The sequence below is a fragment of the Scylla paramamosain genome, chromosome 21, assembly GCF_035594125.1.
Source record: "Scylla paramamosain isolate STU-SP2022 chromosome 21, ASM3559412v1, whole genome shotgun sequence".
NCBI lineage: Eukaryota > Metazoa > Arthropoda > Malacostraca > Decapoda > Portunidae > Scylla > Scylla paramamosain.
The window spans coordinates 17,560,535-17,585,766 of NC_087171.1; the positions used below are offsets into that span (position 1 = coordinate 17,560,535).

The following is a 25,232-nucleotide window of genomic DNA, read 5'->3' on the forward strand; positions in this document are numbered from 1 at the left end:
CTCATTCCTTTGAATTGTCACGAGTGGCCACAGAAAGTCTCCATATGTCTAAACTTTCTATACACCATCTTATCTCTGAACACCAACATTTCAGTTTCCTGTCCTAACATCTGATGTAAATTTTCAGTAATCTCTCATTGAACAATGGACTTTCCTTTCATATTTTCTGCTTAGTACTACTTTGATTGTGGTTCCTGAAATACCATTTTTGGTGAACATCCCCAAACAATTTTGATCACAACATACACAATCCTACGTGAAAACAGCTGAATCCAGGAAGACCTGTGAGTGTTGCTTTTGGAAGTGGACTTTAGAATTCCAGCTGCTGCCAGCGTGTGGAGAATTATGTATCATACCTCAAGTATGGAGATAAAAAATAATGAAAAGGATTAGATAATGAAGTATTTGTACTAACAATGACATACTGTATGCAAGTGAAATTTAGAATGAAAGACAGGAATCCAAGTAAATGAATCAGTTATCTGAGCCATTCCTGTGATGTAATAAGAATGGGTGATGAAAGTAATGAGTGTGAAATATGTATGTCTAGGTAGATGAAGGATGAAGGAATGAAATGTAGTTGAGTGGGTGAAGTATATTATGTCATGATTTGGCCACAAAACCAATCAAAGTTCCCTATCAAACAACATCTTATTTTAGTTGCCATTTACAGCCCTTTTCTATAGCATCCTTTCTTAATCATAAGGAATTTTGACTTTAAACAGTCATTGCATAGAAATGAAATTATGAAAGCAAGATAAAATAATGATTGAAGAAATTCAAGAATTAATTCAGTTATTTCTTTCAGTTGCTAAGGGAAAGATGATAATCATGACCAGTATGTTAAATAGATTATGAAAGCAAGGAGTGTTTCATAAATTACAGCATCTGAGTGGGGGGGGTGGAGAATAGTGTTAGTTTAGTATATGCTGTTTGAAGTTGTTTGTAAAACTTATATCCAAATTGAGCATGCAATATACAAGGAAGAAATGTGACTTAACTGAACAGGATGAGTTGACCAGTTATGTAATTGAAGTTAGAATATTTGATATTGATATTAAAGCTGATAACTATTGTAGTACTTCACATTTTAAAACATAATATATCCGAAGAGTTTAACCATAACACAAAGTGCCAGTCAAAGTTCATATCTTATCCACAGGATCTTAATGATCACCATGGTCCTCCTTATAAAGTGTCCTGGACCATGACTGACATGCCACTACTCCTTTTTAGATCAACATCAGGTGTTCCTGTGAAGCTCATGTTTTCCAAAGTCAGCATCAGGCTCCATTTTCTCAGTGCATTGTTTTTTATTTTCCTCTCCCTCAAAGAAATAAGGGTTGAATCCCACAGTAGAGCCACTTATTTTCTCCTATTTCATACTACAGTCTTCACAGGAGAACTTCACTTATGCCAACTAAGTGTAAAGACTTGTATTTTGAAACACTGAAAACTGTATTCCAAGTGACTGAAGAAGAGGAAGCAGTTGAGGATTAACGGTGACAACATAGCTTGAGCATCTTACTAGTCAGACTGAAGTAGCTATCATAGTGCAAGTAGAGTTTTCATTATCAACTGCCCTGCCACTGAACTGTTAATGCATTCTTGTCACTACCATGTTCAGTATGGGAGACAAATGTATGACAGTGATGACACATAAATTGATTTTCACATTTCAATTACAGGAGGAGACGACTACATCATCCTGAGTTATGAGGGAGTGCAACAAATCAAGATCTCTTACACCCGGCCAGTGGTACTGCTGGGACCTCTCAAAGACCGGATCAATGATGACCTCATATCAGAATTCCCAGAGAAGTTTGGGAGCTGTGTCCCTCGTAAGAGTTTGAACTTTTGTAGGATCCTCATTAGAAACTACATATTCCCTAACATTTTTTGCTTGTTGGTGGAAATATGGAGCATCTCTATTCCTGAGTTTTTAAATAATGTTTGTTAACATTGTGGAGAAAGCTAGAAACAGGATAACAGTTGTGATGTTGAATTGGAAACTGTGATTAGATGGTTATAACAGTTTTACCTCATTTATTTCTCTCTCTCTCTCTCTCTCTCTCTCTCTCTCTCTCTCTCTCTCTCTCTCTCTCTCTCTCTCTCTCTCTCTCTCTCTCTCTCTCTCTCTCTCTCTCTCTCTCTCTCTCTCTCTCTCTCTCTCTCTCAAACTTTTATTAAGGTCTTCAAAAACATAATGAAACACTAGATTTACAGAAGGGGATATAGAAAGGCAAATGGAATCATGCATCACATATATATGACCAAAATCATTTTCCAGACACAACTCGGCCACGAAGGGAATATGAAGTTGATGGGCGGGATTACCATTTCGTGGCCTCAAGGGAACAAATGGAAAGAGACATACAAAACCACCTATTTATTGAGGCTGGCCAGTATAATGACAACCTCTATGGAACATCTGTTGCATCTGTGAAAGAAGTGGCTGAAAAGGTACAGAAAACTTTTTTTTCCTTTATTTTTTATTTACCTATTTATTTTTCTCAGTAATATTAATATGAAAGTGTATTATTGTAAGTGGATTGCCTTTGGTAGAGATAGTGGGAGAAGTAGAAAGAACATTTATATGGAGTTGTCAGATGGGGAAGATGTTCCTACTAGCTACAGCAGTTTTCCATTGAAGCATACCAAAGTACCAAAGTAGTAATTGCATTGCACAACAATTATTGCATAGGGGTTGGACTGTAAGTTATGTTACACAAGTCTTCAGTTGGATACATGTTTCTTAATAAATTGTATTTTCCTCCAAAGGGAAAGCATTGCATACTGGATGTCAGTGGCAATGCTATCAAGAGACTGCAAGTAGCACAACTGTACCCTATTGCAATTTTCATCAAACCAAGGTCTGCTGAACAAATAATGTAAGTATTATATGTATCACATTATGTATTATATTATGAGGCTCTTATTTGGCAACTATTTGAGATCCATGAAAATGTTGAACACATGAATTAAGAAATAAGAGGTCTCAATGAGGAGTACTTGCTGTCATCCAGCTGCTGTATGTGGCCTCAGTGTGGCATCATAAGTAAAGATATCTTCTAGAGTTGTGGTTAAAAATTCTTCTGATTAATCTTCCCAGCTATCAGCACAGTAGGGAAAAGTTATCAGTGCCTTTCATTATACATATTATGTCACTAGCTAAGTGTAATAAAAAGAGTCTTATGACAGTTAGCATTGCAACAATAGGCCTTTTATTGATAAACACATCCTTACAATATTTTCCTTTATTATTTTTCTGTTGATCAAGTCTTGTGAATTGGTAGGGTTTAGTTCTTATTCTTTTTACTATGTAATCTGTGTCATGTTATTCCCGTGTTGAAATTTTTTAAATTTATGTAAAATGTTCATGCTTGTTTCACATCTTAAAGCAAGTGCAAAAGCAATACTTTTCTTAAATGAAATGGGCATGTTTGGTCTTACCAAACTAAGTAGTATCCTAAATTAATAACTTTTTCAATTTTTCTCTTGTCCCTAGGGAGTGGAACAAGCGGATGACAGAGGAACAAGCCAGGAAAACATATGAACGTGCATTGAAGGTTGAAGGAGATTTTGGCGAATACTTTACGGCAATTGTAGCTGGAGATACTCCAGAGGAGGTGTATGCTCGGGTCAAAGATCTGATCCACCACCACTCTGGCCCTAAGATTTGGGTGACCTGCAAGGAAAAGTTATAAGGTTAGGAGACTCCCCTTGTGGGGTCAGTTTGAGCATCTAGCACGTAGATATTTTGTTGCATGAAAGAAATACTCTATCTTATTGAGAGAATCTGTTTCTACTATATGCTTGGAAACATTATATTGACACAGCCTTTAATCTTTCAAATCCAGATAGCTATGTCTGTTGCAGATAAGCTGAGGATCCTAGAGTGCAGTAAAAACTCGTTATGTGATGACTCAGGTGTGTCTTGGGCCTCGTTGACTATAGTTGCTTTGTATGATTTTTTAGTCATCTGTTGTATTTTAAAATGATGGATCCCACAAAAGTGAAATATTTAATTGTATTTTAAAGTTTTATGCATTTTATTGCAACGTGAAGAATGTGTATTTGACAATAGGGGTATAGTAGTCACTTGCTGAGTAATACCAGGTAGACATACAGTGTAACTTCATATAAGATATCATTATCAAACCTGTGTGATTACAGAAACAGCAGCATGTAAGGCAATACTTGTCTATATTAAAAAGATAATCATGTTGACGGCTTTCAGTTCACAGTTTATTATTTCACTTAAGTGCTATTTTCCTCTCTTTGAAAGCCTTGGCTGAATATTTGCATTCCATCACATGATAAATTTACTAGTCATATGTCTTACAAAATCCTTAAGAAAATTTGGTTGTGTAATTAAAATGCTCATCTTTATAGCAATGTTATTTTCACTTATATATATATATATATATATATATATATATATATATATATATATATATATATATATATATATATATATATATATATATATATATATATATAAGAAAGGACAGCTCTAACAATTTAATTAATTTCAAAGATTAAGAATATTTCAGTCTATAACATATGAAATAGTTATGTAATTGAAGTCTAGCTCATGAAATCTAGTGTACTGAATGAAAATCCTGTATACAAATTTCTTTATAAAATCATGCCATTAATTTCATACTTATGTTAACTTATTGTACATTAAGTTGCTAGAACAAATTAATGCAGAATTTAATTATTTTTTTATTTCATTATTTGTGAAAATTTATCAGATTAATTTTGTTTGCTAGTTGACTGTTTCTTTCTGGCAAATTATGAAGTCATTTCTTTACTGATCAGTAGTAATGGTATGAACACAAGAATTTATATCTTAAATAGGAAAAATAAGCTGGACCAGTCTAATCTGAACCAATTATGGGTACCAAAAAGCTGCTTAGGTTAAGTTTAGTTAGGTGCAGTCATGAACTATGAATCTTTTCTGTTGTTAAATTAAGGAAAAAATTCTGTATGCATTTGTTATGTAGCTGTTACCCCTGCATAATGTATCTTTCCTGAAGTCAACCCTACAAAGAAGTTATCTTTTTCTTTCATATATTGAGAACAAAATCCTCATTATCAATGTCTCATTAGATTCACAGATACTGTTAGAACCCATGAGAACCTTTTGTTGAAATATGACACTTTCCTCATTAATCATACCATACATATATATTTTCTGATTCCTTAGTCTTCGAGAAATATTAGGTTTGATGGATATTAAAATAAAAAACAGGTTCTGTGGTGTAGACAACACTTGCGACTGTTAACATTGTGAATGATGTAATCTCATACCACATGTAGGACTAGTACTTAGGTCACTCTTAAGAGTGATTCAGCCACACTGCCTTGTGTCTTGTGTGCTGGTGACCACACAGGATCAAGATGTGGCTCTGAATGAGAACTTTTGAACCAAATGTTTCAGTCAGATGCTGCCTTGTCTGAATGGAATGGTCATCTTGGCTATTTTAGCAAGTGAAGTAAAGAAACTTACTCGCTGTTTAGTGGAAAATGATCAGGTGTGTGGAATAAGGTAAACTGTTGGCTATGTATAAAGTAATGTGATGTTTGCCGATGTACACTGTGTACATTACTTCCTCAAGTTGTGAATGAATAACTTCTGTTATGCTAACTCTTGACTGTCAGCATAAATGAAGTAATAGTTTTTTAATGTTATATCCCTGAAGAAAACTAATACGATACAATCCTGAGATGTTGTATACAGCTTTCTGCCAGAGCATTAGATGTCACAAAAAATCCCATGATGCAATGGAGATTCCTCACATGTTTAAGGCCAGCATATACAGTTTTGGTTTTCATGTTCTTTCCCTTACTAAGATTTTCTGGGGTGCACCCATAGGGAAATTTGGTTGATTTCTTGCAGTGGAAGTTTTCTGATAAATATTTAAACAATGTTGTAGTTCTCACAAGATGACTAAAAATATTTTGTAGCTTTTCTGCCAATGCTGATGACTAAGAACGTAAGTGCTGACTGTATCAGAACAAGTGTTAAATTGCTGCTCTTGGCAATGGGTATGTATCAAGACTCTATACACATTATACTGTGGTTTTGAAGGTGATGTAACACTGACAGAAAACAGTTATCATGTTGTTACAAGTGCGTTTTACAAATTATTGTTAACATATTTTGTCAATAACCTATTTATCTGTATCCTGATAAAGGTACTGTGTGGTGTAGTTATGGTGCCATTTTTTTTATCTTATATAATTGTCATTCTTTAAGCTCTTCATTGTGTTTGTATGTACTGGAGTGTGTAAATATATGGTGTAATAATGCATTGAGAGCTTATTACATTAGATACTTAATTGTTTCCTGTAATCATATAGCACAAGGATTGTGCAATGTACAGTATAATTATTTATTACATATTCATTATGAGTATATAAATCTTGTGTAACATGGTTTAGTTCATGACACTGTGACTAAACTTTAAATATGTTTATATTTCAGAATGACTAACAATTAAGCCTTTTGTCAAAATATGGGCAGGGAACCCATGTTGACTTGTTGATGTGATTTGTATGTCCTAGGAAGTTTTCCATATTCCTTTAGACCTTTCATTATTGCAGAATTATTATTTCTCCCCTTAACTTTTCATGTCCAGATCCAAACCATTCTGTCACTGTAGCCCAGAAAGCAGTAAGAGGAAGTCTGCAGCTTTAATGTAAATTTGGGGAAAGCATGAATCACTATTACTACTTCTTGTGTCTTCTTAAAAATAAATCTTTCAACAGCATCCAGTACATGATTAAGTTGTAACTATCATTACTATTTCATGTCCATCACCTAGCCAGTTTCACTCTATTTAAACAGTGACCTCTCAATACTTCGCTGCAAAAACACTCTTAATGGGCTCTGGGTGGCAGTCCCTCATGGCCTTAAATCAGTGCTACTATCTCATGGTTACAGGATGGGTAAATAAGTTATTTATTTTTTCCAGGTGTATATTTTACCTAAATGAGCAGACATTAAAGCCTCATGCAGAGATGGTAGCATGCTGGACTTGATTATAAAAGCTAATTTTCCAGTATATATAATTACCATTAACTGGAGATATTTGTACAAATTCGTAATAATGTTTTATAGAGAGAATATTATTTAATGACAATAAAGACTGAATACATGCCTTTTTTCCCAATACAGATGAACACTGAGGTTTGAAGGTTTTAAATGTGAAACTTCAAATTTAACATCACAGCTACAGAAGAAATAAAGTGATTGTTCTTGCTGTTACTGCAAACCATTTGTTTGCTCAATATATCTGTAGCTGTCACTAACAGTTTTAAGTCTGATTTCAATGGCACCACAACTACAATCCATTCTCAGCAGACCTTAATACCTACAGCTTCAGAGGTGCCATGGCACATCCTCTGAGACCCTCCCTTCTCTAACCCCGTATTGTAAATACAACACTATCTCAAAACTTTGTGTTCTTTTAATTACCCTAAGGTTATAAAGTAATAATACATTAATCCCACTTTGTATGAATTGACTTAAAAATATTCCTAATCATGGGCTCTTTTTCTCAACAGTAACTGATACACTGGGTGGTTATCAAAGGCAAGATGTTTTGCTGACACTAACCATTCTCACCCTTTAATTGTCAATACCTGATTTGTAAATTACTTAGAGAATAGGTACTATATTACTTTAGAGACAGCTATTTGTTAGAAAAAGTCAATATGCTGTTCTCAAAAATAACTACAGGAGAGAATTTTAAGAAGTTGGCCAGTTTCATCACCCCATGTTTGAAACGGTTAAGGTCATAGGAAGGAAGAATGAGTGTAAAGTCATGGGCAGCAATGCCATGGGATGGAAAGTGACATGCCATTAGCAAATTTAAGATCAACAATGAAAATAACATAAGATGCAAGAAATGCAACATTATATCAGTGAATGAAAATGTTGAGACAATCTACAGTAGGAGAGCAGTTGAAGAGATGAAAGGCTTTTGATACTGCCTATCTATGAGAGCTGTGCCCTATGCAAAGATGGATATGGTCCCTGTATAAAAATAGCAGTTGGAAAGAGGAAAAGAATTGTCAGGATACTTAACACGTAACTTAGTGGAGGTTGTTCTTACCATGAATGAGACTTAAAAATGTCTTGTTTAGGTATTTAGTAGTTTTAAAAGTTCTGTTAGTGAAGAGAGGATACTTGTCTAGAAAGTTGTGCCAAATGGATAGGCTAGGAAATTTAATATTTGAGGCATTGAACATTGTAGTTTTCCGTCCCCATTCGAAAATTATATGGATCAGAGGTCAATTGTGTATTATGGCTTCACTGCCCGAAATGTTAAATTCCTGCTGCTTAGATATTTGACAAATAATGCTGAGAAATGCAAATAGACATCAGCATAAGAGTGGAGTAGGACTTAATAATAGGAAGTCGTCGACATGCGCTAGTCCTGAAGAACACCGCTACTCATAGGTCCAGAATAGAGGCCATCTACCATTGCAACAATAGTGCAGCCTAGAAGGGAATTAAATAAAAATGTAGAAAGTTGGACTAGAGTGGAAGCTTAGAAATTAAGGAACAAGATCCCTGAACAGAACCTTGTCCACACTAACGGTTCGAACTGCGAGTGTGAACAGTTCGACAGGGCCTCGGTGAATCGGTCTTCGCCTCCCTGCGATAGTGGATGGATATGCGTTCCCCTGTTCCTGCTTCTGCTTTAGCGCATCGTTCTTTCCTACTTTGTGCATTCCGTTTGGACAGCACCAAGAGGTGGGGCCCGAGATGGACATGCTGCAGAAACAGTAAGTTTATCGTCTGTTAGTTTTTGCAGTTTTAACGACATAATTGGTAGTTCGTCAGAGATTCTTTGCAGCTTGTGTTCCGTCACTTTTGGGATGATGCAGTTGGCTGCGATAGTTGTGATTCGTTGTCAGTGAATGCCGTGGTGATAGCATTGCATTCATATGTACTAAATGTGGTAATAACGACCGCACTGGACAATGCTGCAGATAGACAGGCTTTGCAGATGCAAATCTGCAAAGTAGGAACGGTAAGTTTGCTAGGGTCTTACCTTTACAAATGCATTTTTGTATATGTGCAGCGGTGTAAGGTTTCCTACTACTCCTGGTGATGAGGATCTAGGCATAATGATTTGCGAGGAAGTGCGTGAAATGAAGGGAAGCAAAAGGGCGTCCTCCATGATAACTGAAGGCTAGGATGCGACAACAAGTTAACGAGCAATTTATAATTTCTGAAAAGTGGCCGTCACCAGGTGGCAGCAGTGAGCACCATTTTACAAACAATTTCCAGTTTCTCCATACATAATTAATGTATTTAGCGTACTTAAAAAAAAAAAGAAATACTCTTTACCATTCCTTCTTACTAACGCACTCAAAACTATTGAGTGCGAATGAAAACAATTAATAGAGTTTGTTCTGGCTTAGCTTACCAGATTCCCCATTCCAACAAGTTGTTACTCACTCTCTGGGCTGTCAGATGCCACTATTCTCCGCTGATAATATTTACAAAGATTAAAAGCTATACAGGGCTAGAGTGGATGACTTAGATTGTATGGACTCTGCAAAAACTGAAAACTCTTCTTTCAAAAGGGAGCGGATCAGTGGTCAGAAGGGTGGTGGACAATCTGACAGCGACATCCCAACAGGTGCTCACACTTGCTAATCTTTAATCCTTAAGTATTATACATAATTTACTTCATATCATTATACATTACGCGATGACTGTTATTGTTAGGTCATTGTATGGAAACACTGAATGCAATGCAGTGCGGTTTATTAAAGCATTCAAACAGTGGAGTGCACACCACAGAGGAATCATGTGGCAACGGCTCACCCGTCGCAGCAGTTATTGCCGCTCCATGCAACGAACAGTGGTATCTTAAATTGTCACTCAGGTTGTCACTATGACTGTGGTTGCTGTGGACCCTGCAGGCGCTGTGGTAACTGCTGCAGGCACGGTGGTAACTGCTACCGGCGCTGTGGTAACTGCTGCCGGGGCTGTGGTCACTGCTGCTGCCGCTGTAGTAACTGCTGCCGCCGCTGTGGTAACTGTTGCTGGCGCTGTGGTAACTGCTGCAGGCGCTGTGGTAACTGCTGCTGCCGCTGTAGTAACTGCTGCCGGGACTGTAGTAACTGCTGCTGCTGCTGTGGTAACTGCTGCCGGCGCTGTGGTGACCGCTGCCACTGTTGTGGTAACTGCTGCAGGCGCTGTGGTGACTGCTGCTGCCGCTGTGGTAACGGCTGTCGCTACTGTGGTAACTACTGCCGGAGCTGTGGTGACCGCTGCCGCTGCTGTGGTAACTGCTGGCGGCAATGTGGTAACTGCTGCCGCTGCTGTGGTGACTGCTACCGCTGCTGTGGTGACTAATGCCGGCGCTGTAGTGACTGCTCCCGCTGCTGTGGTAACTGCTGCCGGCGCTGTGGTGACTGCTCCCGCTGCTGTGGTAACTGCTGCTGGCGCTGTAGTAACCGCTACCGCTGCTGTGGTAACTCCTGCTGCAGGTGCTGTGGTAACTCCCGCTGCAGGCCCTGTAGTAACTCCTGCTGCAGGTGTTGTGGTAACCCCTGCTGCAGGCGCCGTAGTAACACCTGCTGCAGGCCCTGTTGTAACACCTGCTGCAGGCACTGTAGTAACTCCTGCTGCAGGTGCTGTAGTAACTCCTGCTGCAGGCGCTGTAGTAACTCCTGCTGCAGGCGCTGTAGTAACTCCTGCTGCAGGCGCTGTAGTAACTCCTGCTGCAGGTGCTGTAGTAACTCCTGCAGGCACTGTGGTAACTCCTGCTGCAGGCGCTGTAGTAACTCCTGCTACAGGCGCTGTAGTAACTCCTGCAGGCACTGTGGTAACTCCTGCTGCAGGTACTGTAGTAACTCCTGCTACAGGCGCTGTAGTAACTCCTGCTGCAGGTGCTGTAGTAACTCCTGCTGCAGGCGCTGTAGTAACTCCTGCTGCAGGTGCTGTAGTAACTCCTGCTGCAGGCGCTGTAGTAACTCCTGCTGCAGGCACTGTGGTAACTCCTGCTGCAGGCGCTGTAGTAACTCCTGCAGGCACTGTGGTAACTCCTGCTACAGGCGCTGTAGTAACTCCTGCTGCAGGTGCTGTAGTAACTCCTGCTGCAGGCGCTGTAGTAACTCCTGCTGCAGGTGCTGTAGTAACTCCTGCTGCAGGCGCTGTAGTAACTCCTGCTGCAGGTGCTGTAGTAACTCCTGCTGCAGGTGCTGTAGTAACTCCTGCAGGCACTGTGGTAACTCCTGCTACAGGCGCTGTAGTAACTCCTGCTGCAGGTGCTGTAGTAACTCCTGCTGCAGGCGCTGTAGTAACTCCTGCTGCAGGCGCTGTAGTAACTCCTGCTGCAGGTGCTGTAGTAACTCCTGCAGGCACTGTGGTAATTCCTGCTGCAGGTGCTGTAGTAACTCCTGCCAGCGCTGTGGTCACTGGTGCAGGCGCTGTGGTAACTGCTGCAGGCGCTGTAGTAACTCCTGCCGGCGCTGTAGTAGCTTTCAGTGTCGTCATCATACCTATCGCGGATGTCGGTGCTAGTGTCGTGGTTCCAGGTGTGAGTATCTGGTCCAGTATTCCTATGATAAGGCCATCCAGCTCCTCCAGCTTTGTGTCTGCAACCGATATTGTCTGAGAGGCTTTGTCCAAGACGTCCTGAAGAGCCTGAATCAAAGAAAGGGTTATCTGCAGCGTGCCGCTCTGGATAGCATTCGTGATCCCTGTGATGTTGACGGTAGCAGACTCGACTTCTGGCCTTAGCGTCAGCAGTTCAGTGGAATTGGCATTCATGACGATCGCGTCTAGCACGGCAGAGAGGATGGCTCCTGCAGCAGGAATATCAGCGGGAACAGATATGATGTCTACGACAGTGGGTTTAGCCTGTGCTGCGGCAAGGGCGTTCTTTATTGCAGTCGACAGCCGCGTCACTTCAGCCAGGATTAATTCAAGTTGGTTTTGGTCGGCAACCAGATCGAGTAGCGTGTTGAAAAGAGTATTTAACGGGAAGGTAGTTGGAGGTGGTGGTGGTGGTGATGGTCGTGTAGGTATGAGTGTTGAATCTGAAAGTAGAAAAGAAATAGTAAGTTTTGTGCCTTATTTCTGCAGGATGTGTGTCACGCAACACCTTCACACCTGTCCCGCTGCCGATTTATTTGTACCTTCACCTGCATTATGAGTGCGACTTACCTGACGGGACACAGCATCGGCAATTCTTCTTGCAGGCTCTAGGTAGTTCAGTTTCCGTCTCATTGCAAGCCTCTCTACAAGTGCCACCAACTTTATTACATTTCTTCTTAGACTTACAGCCTGAAGTGGTAGTACCTGCAGCAAGAGGTCACAGTTAGTGTGAGTAGGAAGCGTGATGATTGCTATCCCGTCACGGTTCTGCTTAATATAATGTTCCCCTTAGGCATTTCACAGAAACACTAAGCGGGACATGTTTGCCATGAAGCCCTTGCTGGGGATGGAACACCTGAACGGAAATAAATAAATAAATAAAACAGAAATAGACCACCGCAGACGTAGGAACCACAGTGCCCGCAACTTGCCAAACTTATCTGTGGTCTTTGTATCTCAGTATAATCAGAACCAGACTTTAAGAAATCTTACCTTTTGACTTGCAGCAAACGCACTTGCGACCTTTCTTTTTATTGCAGCCTTTCTTCACTTTCTTCTCATTAGGACGGCATTTTTCCTTGCACACTCCTCCTTGGAGAGAGCAAATAGGCTTCGTGGCGCGGGAACAGGCTGTGATAGACCAGAGGGAGGAATGTGAACCCGTGCCGCGAATAAGATAATTTGTATAAGAGAACTATTTGTGGGATCTTAATTGCTAGGAATAGGTAGTGCAGGGAATAGTGATTGATTGATTGGTTTAATGGCGCTGCAACAATGTCATGTGGCAGAATGCAGAAGAAAAGGATATGTGAGAATTCACTAAATACTCTGAAATCTAGGGCCCGTATTTTCACTGGTTTCAGCGTCTTGGCTCTGCTTTTTAACAACATCTAGTGGGTATTATTAGGGTTTTCAGTGATGTCTTCGTTATTCTCATGATAATTTGATAAATGTTCTACGCTACATTTAGGAAAAAACAGCCTTGAGAATCCGACTACCCATCTCAGTAATCTTTGCCAATCCTTATGAGTTTGAAGCTTTTCTGTACTAGTTTAGTAGTATTGAGGAGACGAGGAACTCACCTGAGCGACAGCATTCACATTTAGCTCCGCGACACTTGCCAGCGATGATAGATGTGGTGCATTTCCCCAAAGGCACACATTTGGCATCATTGGAGGTGCACTTCTTAATCTGGCGACACTTGACCTTCCCTTCCAGTTTTTCTTTTCTCAACTTGTCCTTTTTGCTTCCTCCCTCATTTCCTCCTTCGTCAGCATCCTCGCCTTTGGGAACTCTGACCATCTTGGAGTCCCTTACTTTACTTTCTTGTACATTTCTGAAGTATTTTTTCCCTCGCGCCGTGTTCTGCTTCCTTCGCCTTGCAGCGCTTTTGTCTTTCCGTAATTTTATCTTTCCCTTTCCTGTGTTAGATTTCCTTGCTCCTTTGCCCTTCTTTTTAAGCTTTCTAGACTCATCTTTGCTTCTCTTTTTGTTCTTCCTCACCTTATCGCCTTTATTTCGTCTTGTCTTTCTCTTCTTAGTGCCATTTCGGTCTCGTACTTTGATCTTCATTTTCTTGGTGTAGCTTTTCCTTCGCATTTTATTTTTCATCATTTCAGCTTTATTTTTACCTTGTCTTTTGTTCTTCTTCACCTTTCCGATGATGCCTTTGCCTCGTAATTTATTGTCCTTCATTTTCTTTATCTTCTCACGGCCATTCTCATCTTTGAATCGTTCTTTTCTTTTCATCTTCACCATGGCACCATCCTTGCTTACCTCTTTAGCTTCTTTCTTCTTCCAGTTATTACCTTTTCTTCGCTTTTGTTTATCTTTCTCCCTCTTTTCATCCCCTTCTCTCTGAGGAGTCACTTTCTTTTTCGCCTTCTTGTGTTTACGGCTTTCTTTTATATCAGACTCGCTGTTTTTTAGGGTTTCTTTTACATAATCTCTACTTTGGTACCCTAATTTAGGTTGTCCGCGGCCCGCAGATCCTCGCTCTTTATTTGTTGCGAACGCCTTTATTTTTTTATTAGAAGTCTTTCTCCGAAGAGTCTTAAGTTTTTTGGAGGAAGTTCTTTGTTTTCCTGGGAGTTTGCCAAAGCGCATCTTGCTGATGGACACGTCATCTAGTTCAAGAGTCCTGTCTTTCTGATTACTATGGCGACCTTTATCTCGTTTGGACAGTTCATACCGTAGTTCTGGGTTTCTCTTCGCTGCTCGTTCCTTTCCGACGCCTTTGGAAGACCGTCCCTGTTCTTCAAGATTATTCACTTGTGAGTAACAGAAGAAACATAGCAAGTAAATGAAGAATTATATATCACTTAAAATCCAAGACAAGTTAGTTGTGAAGCAAGTTTGGAACTTACCTGAACGGGTGGAGAGGCAGCAGACGAGGAACGTCGGACAAGAAGCAGAAGCGGCGATACGTTCACACTTGGAAGCCGGGATGCATCGTCCTTTCAGTTCAGCACAGGGGCGACCCTCGTTTTGTCCCTGCCCATAGGAAGATTGTAGGAAGATTGTTTGCCACAATGATAAAGGCATTTCCTACGGAACCTTAAACCTTATCAGCATTTGGTATGAAAATACGAGACAGTCGCTTACATGCGTAAATGTCGCTGAGACGAACACCAGGACTGCCGTTAATGCATAAGAGTGCATCTCTACCTTTATCTCCCTCCACTGTGCGGAGACTGGGACTGGAGATTTGTCTTTGTCTCTCCGTCACAGCAGAAGAACAAGTGTTGAGTATCATCTCTAGATCTAGTACTACTACCTTTATACGATTCTCAGTGGTTAATGTGGTCTATTGTATGCATTAATTAAGTGTCACTCCGAGTCTTTGTTTCCCAAGAAGACGAACATGTCAGCATCAAGGAGGAAATGTAATGTAATGTGGGTGTGTGTGTGTGTGTGTGTGTGTGTGTGTGATTCACCTATGGTCGTCTGCTGGTCACCCAGCCAGCCGTTACCTTACGGAAAGTGTGTGTGTGTGTGTGTGTGTGTGTATGTGTGTGTGTGTGTGAATAGAGTAGAATACATTTATTGCTTAGACTCATAAAAATTATGAAGACACTAAAAAACACATTTCATTGACTGATGTATACTTTTTATATTCAATATTCTTCTACTTTTCATAATTTAATTATATGTAATCTTAGAAGAAATTTATTTATTTTTTACAGATCCGAACCTTAATTAAGAAAAAAATAATCAAATTTTTATCTGATTATAAGAATATGTTCCTTTCTTAAAGGAAAACCATTGTAAATGCATATGTAAAATATTTTTTTTAGAATTCTAAGGAGTGGTGCCTGGATAATAACTTTTTTTATATATAAATTGACAAAAAAAAAAATCGATTGATATGTACATTTCATATCAACATTCTTCTATTTTTCATTATTTAATCATTTGTATTCCACAGCTTTTCTAATCTTGAGTCTGAACATGAAAGCCAACCGCTTTGACTCTCGTGTTCACCGAGGTATGTGTGTACGGGAGGCTGGGGTATATCATCAAGGCTACGTATCATTCATGCCTTTACATATGCTCTCCATCCACTGTCGTACGTACCCCATTCTTCTTTGTCCTACATCTGACTCTCTCTTCACACTGACCACCCATTCCCTTTATGATTTTCCCTTTAAATTTACATACACCTTTGACATTTTATTGAATTATTAACAGTCGCACTTATATTTTCTCCATGTCCCAAAACTATCGGAACACACTCAGTTGAAACATGTACTCGTATCATTTACTTATATAAAAAGTGTGGATTTTAGTCCCATATTCAGAAATGCTTTGCTCTCTCATCACTGTTATTTTCAAAGGCCAGGGTGATGATTAGCCAGGTTCTCACGAGTGTTTCTCCTGTTCATAATACAGAAATTTTGGTAATATGTCACGAATTATACATACATAAAAAAATTCTTAAAAAACAGGGAAACTTCAACAAGAGCCTTTTGAAAGTAGTCAAGGTGTGGCCATAAGTGTTTCAGAATAATTATTGTCCCCAATCCTGACCCTTGAAGGTTGTAAGTAGAGTGTTAATTGGCTGCAGTTATATTTACAATCCTATCATTTTATTTATTTATGTATTTTATATTATTTTGTTGAAATTGAGACAGAGTCAGATAGACAAGAGACGAAGATAGAGGCAGAAAAGATGTAGGTTACAGTGCGTGTCCTGTGGCGGTAGTAATAAAGGTGACACAGGTGTTCCAGTGTGTTACGTGACCGGGATGTGAGGGTTGGTTACGTGGCACCTTGTAAACATGTTCGTGTGTGTGTGTGTGTGTGTGTGTGTGTCGGAGCGCCTGAGTCGAATCTTGGTCGAAACAGAGGGCGCTTCTTTATATCCTTGCATGGCTGACGTGGCATAGCAGCAGAGATGACGTCAGGAACTAGAAGAAGGGAGAGGTGATGGCATGCAGCAAACAGATTATCCTTGACCTCCAGACGGTACTCACCCTAACCCAGCTTTTCTTGCCAGAGTCCTTTTCTGCCACAGGAGAACACACTGGTGGTGCTATGGTTGGTGAAGCTCCAGAGCCGGTATTTTGGTGCAGTGGTAGAGCTGTCTGACAAATGGCGAGGTGTCATTGCGTGCACCTTTCTGTGCGTGTGTGTGTGTGTGTGTGCGCTTAGGTTATCTGTTATCTGTCCACTCATATCCTACGTGGCTATCTATTCTCACTCTTCCAGCCTCAATTGCATCTTAATACTTCTGTTGAGTTCTGCCTCTAGTTTACGCAGTTTTATAGCAGCATCAAATGTATTCATGTGTGATACCTGGTACTTGCGTGCCCTTCTATATCACCCAACCATTCCATATTTATTGATTTTACATATTGCCATATTATTTAGCGTTCATAATCAGTGATTTGGCCTCTATATTGTCTATTCTCATCAAATGAGATACCTAGATATTTATATGAAGTTGTGACCCCGTAGCGATGGCCTCTGAGTTCCTTCTCGTTAAGTTTTTGCATTGGTTACTTATAAATATGGCTTTTCTTTATTACAAAACTTAATTGAAAGCCCTTCCCAAACTGGTCACTAATGTAACATTTATTATAAACGTAATTCCTTCTCATCGTCATTCGAAGTGTCATTTCATTTGCCGTTCACACAATGACAGCGCACGCAAGCCGCTGCTCTTCTGTTCTTTTGTTTTGATGTGGTTTTGAATTGGCGGTAAGAAAGGCCAAGAAGGCTCAGTATCTCACCTAATGTATTGTCTCTTGCTAGTGCATTCGGGCCACAGAACACAGACGCCACAACAGCACAAGTAAGACTCAAACAGCGCCAGTGCCAGTGCCAGCGAGTTCAGTGGTTGTAAGGTGGTATGCCAGTGTTGTGACGTGGGGCAGGAGGTGAACAGCCTGACATGTTAGGAGAGGGAGGTGCAGGACAGCAAGACATTACATCCAGTGTGATGGATGCCTCGCCAGAGATCGCCGCCGAGGAGGAAAAAGTGCGGCGACGGCGGTCTACTCTGGGAGGGTGCCGCCGCTCTTTCACCAGTGTAGGGGGCAGGCTGTCCCTGGCTGGACCCCCCGCCCCATGCCTCGAAGGTAAGATTTGGCCAAATGTTACCTTGCTTGTCTTACTTGTACGTGAAGGTGTGAATCCTTGTCAACTCGGGGGAGCTCAGGCTAGGTCAGGCTAAGTGTACATAAGGGGGGATCGAGGGGAGTAAAGCTCCCCTTTGTTAGATTAGGTTCTATTTTATATAAAAGTCTACGGTAACTAACCTAACCTAACTGCACATGTGCAAATATTGCCACCCTATGTGGAGGCAGATTTGAAATATCAGATATATGATGGCTGACCTCTGTGTGGGGTGCACTCCTACTGCATATGACATAATCAAACTCACCTACAAGGATAATGTCTCCTCCATGGAATTTCTTCAACATCACGGGGTTCTGCCAGCTGAAGTTATTTGCTAGAGGTGGAAGAATCCCTACTGAGCAGACAGGAATTTGTGGCAGTGCAACCACAGTTACATATTGCCCAAGACCAAGAAGAGGAAAAGTGCAGATTTGAAACGAGACCTGGGGAGTTTCATGGGGAGGAAATTCACTTACTCATTCAAATTATGAAACTATCCACCACAGTCAAGCCAGAATTCTTGACTTTCGCTGTTCCCCTACCTCTAGCCGATGACCCCAGCGATAAGAAAAACTGATAAGTTATGCATGTTACTAAGTTAGGTTTCTTAGTTTAAGTAAGATTTGGTTAGATTTAGCATTTTCTTCACTGTATTACTTTTTTATAGGTTTGGTTAGGTTAGTTAGGCTAGGTTAGGTTACTGTATATCCTCAAGTATAGGTCAACCTCAAGTATAGATTGACCCTGATTTCTGGCCAGGAAATCAGTAACTTATGGCATACCTACTTTATATATAGGTCAACCACCTATATGAAGAGCAGCAACCTCTAACATCTACCTAACAAGAAGATCTGTTAACCTTGGAATGCTGTGTTGGTAATGGAATGACAAGTTATTGTTTTAAATCACCACATTTTATAAGAATATGAGCAGAATGAGAGATAAGAAGAGTGAAGGAGAGAGAGAGAGAGAGAGAGAGAGAGAGAGAGAGAGAGAGAGAGAGAGAGAGAGAGAGAGAGGCCTACTCTTCCATCCTTGTTTATTTAGGTGATTTAAGCTGTGGAAATCTTCATCCTCATGTGCAGGCACAGCACCTATGTCTTCTGTATCACTTGTTTGGTTTATAATACCCAATAATAATAATAATAATAATAATAATAATGAGAGGAGGCAAGGCTACTCACTGGCTAGATGATTGGCTGACAAAATCCAGGAGAGGCTGGACAGAACATAGCAGGAAATGGGTAATTTGACAACACCTCACTTTCTCACTTGTTTTTCCTTCAATAAAGTTGTAAACTTCACAAGCACCACCACAATATCACTGTGAATAAATTTACCAAGGCTGGATACAAGGATCAGCAGTAACATTATGACTTAGAAAGTAATAGTAAGTGGTGAAATATGCTGCAGGAGAAATAGGTGAGTGATAAGGGCTAATATAACCTAAGTGTTAAGATGTTCATACCTAACCTTATCAGTTTATTGGATTGGATTGAATAGAACAAGATGTGATGGGAAGGTGGGTGTTGGCCAGACAGTGTTGAGTGACACGCAGCACACACTTGGCTACCACCCTGACTTGTGCCATCCCTTCAGACCAGATCTTGCGGTTGGAAGAGGACCAACCCTGGGATACCAATCTGAACTTGTTGCTTGGCATTGCTCTGCGTGAAGCTGCGAGAAGACTGGAAGCACGGTTGCCTGGAGATGAGTGTGTGTCAGAGCTGAGAGCAGATGTCGTGAAACAGTCTGGTGCCTTGGCAAAGCAGATCTCTGAGCGGGTGTCTGGACTAACACCAACTGCTGCTGATGCCAGTGGGCATAGTACTTCCAGCACAAGGTAATCTTAAATGTCTATCATTTTGCACATTTCATAATATGATTTCAAGGTATCTTTCTTTCATAGTTAGAATTCCTCTTGTTTGAATATTGTATTGTTGCAAATGATTTGATTCTTTCTTCTTTGATTAGTGTTTTAATTGCACATATTTTACATTGCTACCATAAATGAGAGAGACACACTAGTCTAATTCTCTTTGTAATAGAGAAGTTAAATATTTTAGTGTTAAATATTTTAGTGTCATGAAGTAACAGTGATTAAAAAAGACAATGGGATGTAGATTTTTCATGTTATTTCCATAAGTTACCTACATTGCTCTTCTGTATCTTTTGAACTTGGCTACTGCTATCTTTCAGTGCTGGCATCAATGCATACAAAGAAAAGACAAAAGCACTGGGGAAGGAGTACAGCAAATGGAAAGCAATGAGTAAGCAGAGGGTAGCTGAATGTCGTACTGCTGAAATGTAAGTGGTTTACTCGCACAACTATTGTTTATAGTGATCTAATTTTTATTAAATGCCACACAATTACTGTTTGAATACCTAATAGGTACCACAAGCTTCACTTCAGTGATCATTGAATAATAAATTTTTGGATTATATGAACTGACATTTCCCAAAAGAGTGTTACTCATATATCAAGAGTTCACTGTGCATGGAGCAGTTTAGTTTTGTTTGTTTGCCTGGTCTTGTTTTGAAGATACATCTGTTGACAGGGAATTCCAGGAGGCCAAGTCTGGGGTGACCACCATGGACGAGGGTTTGGAGCATCTCAGCTCAGCTCAACAGAACCTGTTGGACAGTTGGCCAGATTGTTCACTCTTTATAGAGGTAACAGCAGGTGCACCATTGTTTTAGTGATAGTGCTGGTATCAGTGCTCTTTTATATTTATTTATTTTATTTCATTTTATTTTTTATTTTATTTATTTATTTATTTTATTTATTTATTTTTGTGAGAGAGAGAGAGAGAGAGAGAGAGAGAGAGAGAGAGAGAGAGAGAGAGAGAGAGAGAGAGAGAGAGAGAGAGAGAGAGAGAGAGAGAGAGAGAGAGAGAGAGAGAGAGAGAGAGAATTGGGCCATCCAAAGGCTCAAAAAAATGGAGAGAGAGAATTGGGCCATCCAAAGGCTAAAAAAAAATGCTGTATAAGGGAATCTTGTTGTGATGGTGTTGTATCCACAGGAGGCACACCAGGCAAGGGAGAAGGCCCACCTGGCACTAGAGGAGGTGAGACGAACCACACAGGTAGTGAATGGTCTTCTTACAGCCTCCAAGCTTCAGGCAGACAGTAGCTATTGTGCTTTAGGTAAGCTTCGAGCCCTGTACCTATCCATGGTACCTATAAATGGTGACAAGTCTTAACCCTTTCATGCACCAAAAGTTGGTTTGTTTTCACTGCAGCATATGGCTTGGGCCCCACAGAATGGCCTGGCTGTGACAAAACATATATTTTGCCCATGAATATTTTTTCCTTGTTTCATTATATATTGTTGGCCTTGTAAGAGATTATACTGCCTTATATGACTGAGGAAAAAGCAAGAAATGCAAATATTTAGTAGACTTTAGTGATGATAAAAAAAAAAAACATTGAATGAAGAATAATTAGTTCACCACCTCGTATCTTTAAATTTTCATAGTATCATTAGAAATGGATTTTTTATTTTCTAATGCTACCATTTGAAATTTCATATTACCAGTAGTTCTTGAGAAAATGGAAGAAAACTGAAACGTGATGCTTGTTGGAAGATGCATTAGTCTGATTTAAAGGTACAACTTGCAGTGCTGACAGGCTGCCTGCTGAGATTACTATAGTTCAGACACATTTCAAATCCACTTGAACAAGAGTTCAAGTTTATTTGATAGGTCTTCTTGGATCATTCATGTTGCAAAGATTGACACAATTCCGATTTGAAACTTTCAGGCAAATTTTCAGTATTTCATGCAATTTGTGTCTAAAGTCCAATTATATATAGACTATTCTATTTTGATGCAAATAATGTTGCAGTGTGTGAAAGGGTTAAGATTAATGGAACAGTAGACCATGGTGAATATTTACTAGTACAAATTTATAGCTTCCTTCTTCTATTCATGATTGACATTGGTGTTTGTATAATTTTTTTAATGTCTCTAATTCCCTTTACTATTTTATTTTCCCTTTTCCATGTCCTCAGGGCTTTTCCTCTTGTACATCAGTATTACACGAGGGCAGATACAAACTGCTCATGATAGACAATCCCTCTCATTCTTTATACTATACACTGCTTGCTCTATACAATTGCAAAGTCTGTGAATTAGACAAAGGTACAGACTGATCAGCATTAAGGTTGCAGTAATAGTTTAGAATCCATTTGCAAGATAGGAATGAATGGGCTGTAATGATAGTCTTAATTTCAGAGAGCCTGACCAATGCACATGTCAAGCAAGAGTCACTGACTGGACTTGTAAACAGTTTAATGCAGCAGCACATCACCTGCTCATCTGGAGGAAAGGATACAGAGTCATCAGTAGGATAGCACCAGTGTGTGTCTAAGTAGTATTAGGAGTAGCTGGAGGATGTCTGTCTTCCACAGCAATACAAATTGAAACATTAGGGTTCTACAGAAGTTTGTGGGAAGAGGATCTTGTGAGTGTGGAAGGAGATACAGTCAGCTCCCTACTTGATGAAGCACCCTTCCTACCCTTATTTTTATCTAAAGCGACATGTCAACTCAAAGGATTTTAGGAGGTAAATATTACTGGGCAGAAGTTGTGACATGTAAAATATTAAGCCACACCTTTTCTTAAACCTACTCTCCATCACCACCCCATCCCCACTCCCTAGCTCCTCTTCCTAAGCCCTCCATTCTCTCTCTCTCTCTCTCAGTAGGTGTCTCATGCACCTAATAAGAACAGGGAATGGGGAATTTGTGTGTGTGTGTGAATATGTGCAGAGAGAGAGAGAGAGAGAGAGAGAGAGAGAGAGAGAGAGAGAGAGCTATAGGGGAGGGGAAAATCTTAAATATGGGAGAAGGGGGGTGTGGAGGGAGAGAAAGAGGGCAGACCTAAAAACTACCTTCGTCACAGGCACCTCTAGCCAATCCCTGCTGCCATGAAAACAATATGACAGGGGTTACTTTCACTGGAAATATAGGTAAAAAAACTGGTTCATTGAGTAGGGAGCTGGAGCTGACTGTACAGTACATAAATGAGAAAGAATACAGATGTAAAGATGGAGAGGCAGTGGTGGGCAATTTCTTTGTAAACATAAGGTGGGTCTGTTGGGCAAGCAGCAGCAGCACAAACTGTGTATTATTTTGGGTATTTATTTTTCTTATTCACCTGAAATGCTTATCATTCAATAATATTGAGACAATTCCATACATTGAATGAAGGTATTTGTGTATGCACAGCTGCTATACAATTTAAATCTCCTTAGTGCTGATAGCTGCTGCTGTTCATCTTTGCAAACATGTGACACAGGTGTCTCATGCTGCTGCCCAATTTGGAAGAAATTTTTTTTTTGATTGCATGTTATATTTTGTTACTGTGCTTTTTTTCTTTGTATAAGTTGTATAAGTAAGCTTTAATTTTAAACTTCACAAAAATCCTGTGAGAAAACAGGTTATATTTCTATGGAAAGCAAGGTCACTTTCCTTAACTTTTGGGAATAATTTATGGTATAAAACCCATTTTGCAAGAATGAATGTGAACAAATGACTTCCAAGATCCTATTCATCATTCATAAGTCTCCTAATAACCTACATTTCCATAGATGACTCACTTCCACAGAGTGGTTGGAAAGTAACTCCACATTGAAAATTACTATGACGTGTTAAAATGTTTCATCCTCAGTGAAAAACAAATGTAGCCCATATGATCCAGTGTCTGATGTGAACGTGCCCAGCTGGCATCTCATGATACGAGTGCAAGGTCAGTCAGCTTCCTGTGACAGTTCCTGATGGGCTTTTTCACCCACATAGTATGAGAGCTGTGAACACCCTGCTACTATCTCTCCTCCAATTCAACAAACTGCCAGCTGAAGATGCTTCTGTAGTCAAGGATCACTTTTAGCTGGTCTTGTCACTGTGAGGGTGAATCAGAAATTAGTACAAGGAAGTTAAAAGTATTTCTAACAGACAGGAAGCTACTTTTTACAGTTTACTTCCCACTTATATTATTGCATTGTACAAGGAAGATTTTTTAAATAAATACAGTTTCTTTATTAATAATAATGCCTTTCATTAATCTTGTATCCTTTCCATCTCTACTACCTCTTTCATCCCCAACTTGCCTCTCTCTACTACTTCAGGCTATGTATCCCCAACCCCTTGTTGACCTTTCCAAACTACAAGGTTTTCTTCCCTGTGACTCTGAGGGGGTTGTCGTTGTTTGGAACTGTTTTGTTCCATGCTGCTGCTTTTCATGATAATAAAGTTGTCTTCAACACTATGGTTGTTCTAGGTAAAGCAAAAAGAATGGCATTTTAAGCAACTATCTCAAGCTGTTAGTGGAGAGCAATGGCTTGGCAGTGTGTGGAGACACATGCACTGAGTTGTTCCACACCTACAGCTTCCTGCCACACTTGTTTTCTGCCTTACCTGGAATAACTATTATGTTCAAGTGTGGTGGGTAACTTTATATATACCCCTAGCTGTAGATGGGGAACAAAAGCAACTCAGAACACATCTCCATACACTGGCAAGCCATTGTTCTGCACCAACAGCTTGAGATAGTTGCTTAGTGCCTTTCCTTCTGCCTTACATAGAACAACCATTGTGTTCAAGACAACTTTATCATGAAAAGCAGCAGCATGGAAGAAAACAGTTCCAAACAACTACAACCCCATCAAAGTAAAACTTGTAGTAAAGAGGCCAGCTTCTACATTAAACTTCTATATTAATTGGGTTACAAAAGTATCTTAGGCTTCAACTGCAAGCTAGGAATGATGGGACTATATGTAGTTTAGAATGCATTTGCTTCATATGATGCCACTTTATGGCTAGTTTTGCCTACAGTGCCTTTGAGGTATTCTTGTAAGCAATGTACAACCACAAACAAGAATCCTACAGTGTAGATGGGTGATAGAAGCACACTGAAAACTGAGAACAAGTAGAACCTATTAGTGAAACTGATAGCAACTGTAAGACCATCTGTCCACAGCTTCCAGTTTGCTTCCATCACAGTCATGGTTCTGTCAAAACCGAGAGGTGTTCACAGTTCAGTTACTGAATTCCTTACCACACTAAGCAAGACTTCCATGATCCCACCTTCCACTGCATTCCTGCTATTAGTTCTGTTGTTCTTGCCAACACTGTGTCCCTGCTGCCTACTGTCATGAGGCACTCTTCCCTGTCTTTACTCTTCTTGTTGCCAATTCATCTTTTCTGCCTGTTGTCACTTGTCACAGAAGGTAACTCTCAGCCACACACAGCTGTAGAAAGATAAACAGGTTATAGTGTGGAGTGGTAAGAGTGAATGAAGCATCCTCTTGAATGGAGAAGTCTCAGTGTGAGGAATAAAGTATGAAGGCTGAGAAAACATTTGATTTCTAACATTACTACAACAGAAAGCATGAGTATGTGTGTATGTATGCATATTTTTTTCACAAATATCTTCTAAACAAACAGTGGGATCAATAGGACACTTTTGTACAG

The 25,232-nt window shown here is 39.9% G+C and overlaps 4 protein-coding genes and 1 long non-coding RNA gene across 15 annotated transcripts in view; 3 read left to right on the plus strand and 2 right to left on the minus strand.

The window, feature by feature from the left end:
• LOC135111129 (disks large 1 tumor suppressor protein-like) overlaps nt 1-7,470 on the plus strand; it is a 196,947-nt gene extending 189,477 nt beyond the window's left edge. For 7 of the 8 annotated variants that reach the window (XM_064024123.1, XM_064024119.1, XM_064024124.1 and 4 more), the window contains 4 exons: nt 1,689-1,841; nt 2,291-2,463; nt 2,782-2,891; nt 3,509-7,470. In XM_064024123.1, the coding sequence (XP_063880193.1) occupies nt 1,689-1,841; nt 2,291-2,463; nt 2,782-2,891; nt 3,509-3,707 (635 nt within the window). In that variant the 3' untranslated portion in view covers nt 3,708-7,470. The remainder of the gene's footprint in view (nt 1-1,688; nt 1,842-2,290; nt 2,464-2,781; nt 2,892-3,508) is intronic. The other variant, XM_064024117.1, reaches the window with a different exon arrangement.
• A 1,188-nt stretch (nt 7,471-8,658) lies between these two features.
• Nucleotides 8,659-23,810, plus strand: LOC135111133 (uncharacterized). Of its 4 annotated transcripts, none has more exons than XM_064024136.1 (7): nt 8,659-8,805; nt 17,393-17,718; nt 19,358-19,601; nt 19,958-20,065; nt 20,317-20,431; nt 20,782-20,905; nt 21,994-23,810. In XM_064024136.1, exons 2-7 carry the CDS (start codon nt 17,532-17,534, stop codon nt 22,110-22,112), a joined length of 897 nt encoding a protein of 298 aa, XP_063880206.1. In that variant the 5' UTR covers nt 8,659-8,805; nt 17,393-17,531; the 3' UTR covers nt 22,113-23,810. The 4 variants fall into 4 exon arrangements, with proteins under 4 accessions (XP_063880206.1, XP_063880207.1, XP_063880204.1 ...); XM_064024137.1 differs by lacking the exon at nt 8,659-8,805 and adding an exon at nt 16,459-16,603; XM_064024134.1 differs by lacking the exon at nt 8,659-8,805 and adding an exon at nt 16,518-16,675.
• LOC135111290 (ice-structuring glycoprotein-like) lies at nt 9,692-11,087 on the plus strand (the record flags this gene model as incomplete). Its single annotated transcript, XM_064024527.1, has 1 exon — nt 9,692-11,087. A coding segment is annotated over exon 1 (1,161 nt), but the record flags the coding sequence as incomplete, so codon positions are not given.
• Nucleotides 11,086-17,124, minus strand: LOC135111291 (axoneme-associated protein mst101(2)-like). The gene is made up of 7 exons (XM_064024528.1): nt 16,612-17,124; nt 14,503-14,629; nt 13,219-14,391; nt 12,629-12,766; nt 12,206-12,340; nt 11,225-12,078; nt 11,086-11,142 (listed from the first exon to the last, which is right to left on the minus strand). Exons 3-7 carry the CDS (start codon nt 14,240-14,242, stop codon nt 11,086-11,088), a joined length of 2,208 nt encoding a protein of 735 aa, XP_063880598.1. The 5' UTR covers nt 14,243-14,391; nt 14,503-14,629; nt 16,612-17,124.
• The window catches only part of LOC135111135 (uncharacterized), a 2,472-nt gene continuing 760 nt past the window's right edge, over nt 23,521-25,232 (minus strand). The window contains exons 2-3 of the long non-coding RNA XR_010273564.1: nt 24,817-25,009; nt 23,521-23,661 (exon numbers count right to left, since the gene is read on the minus strand). This is a non-coding gene — a long non-coding RNA (uncharacterized LOC135111135). The remainder of the gene's footprint in view (nt 23,662-24,816; nt 25,010-25,232) is intronic.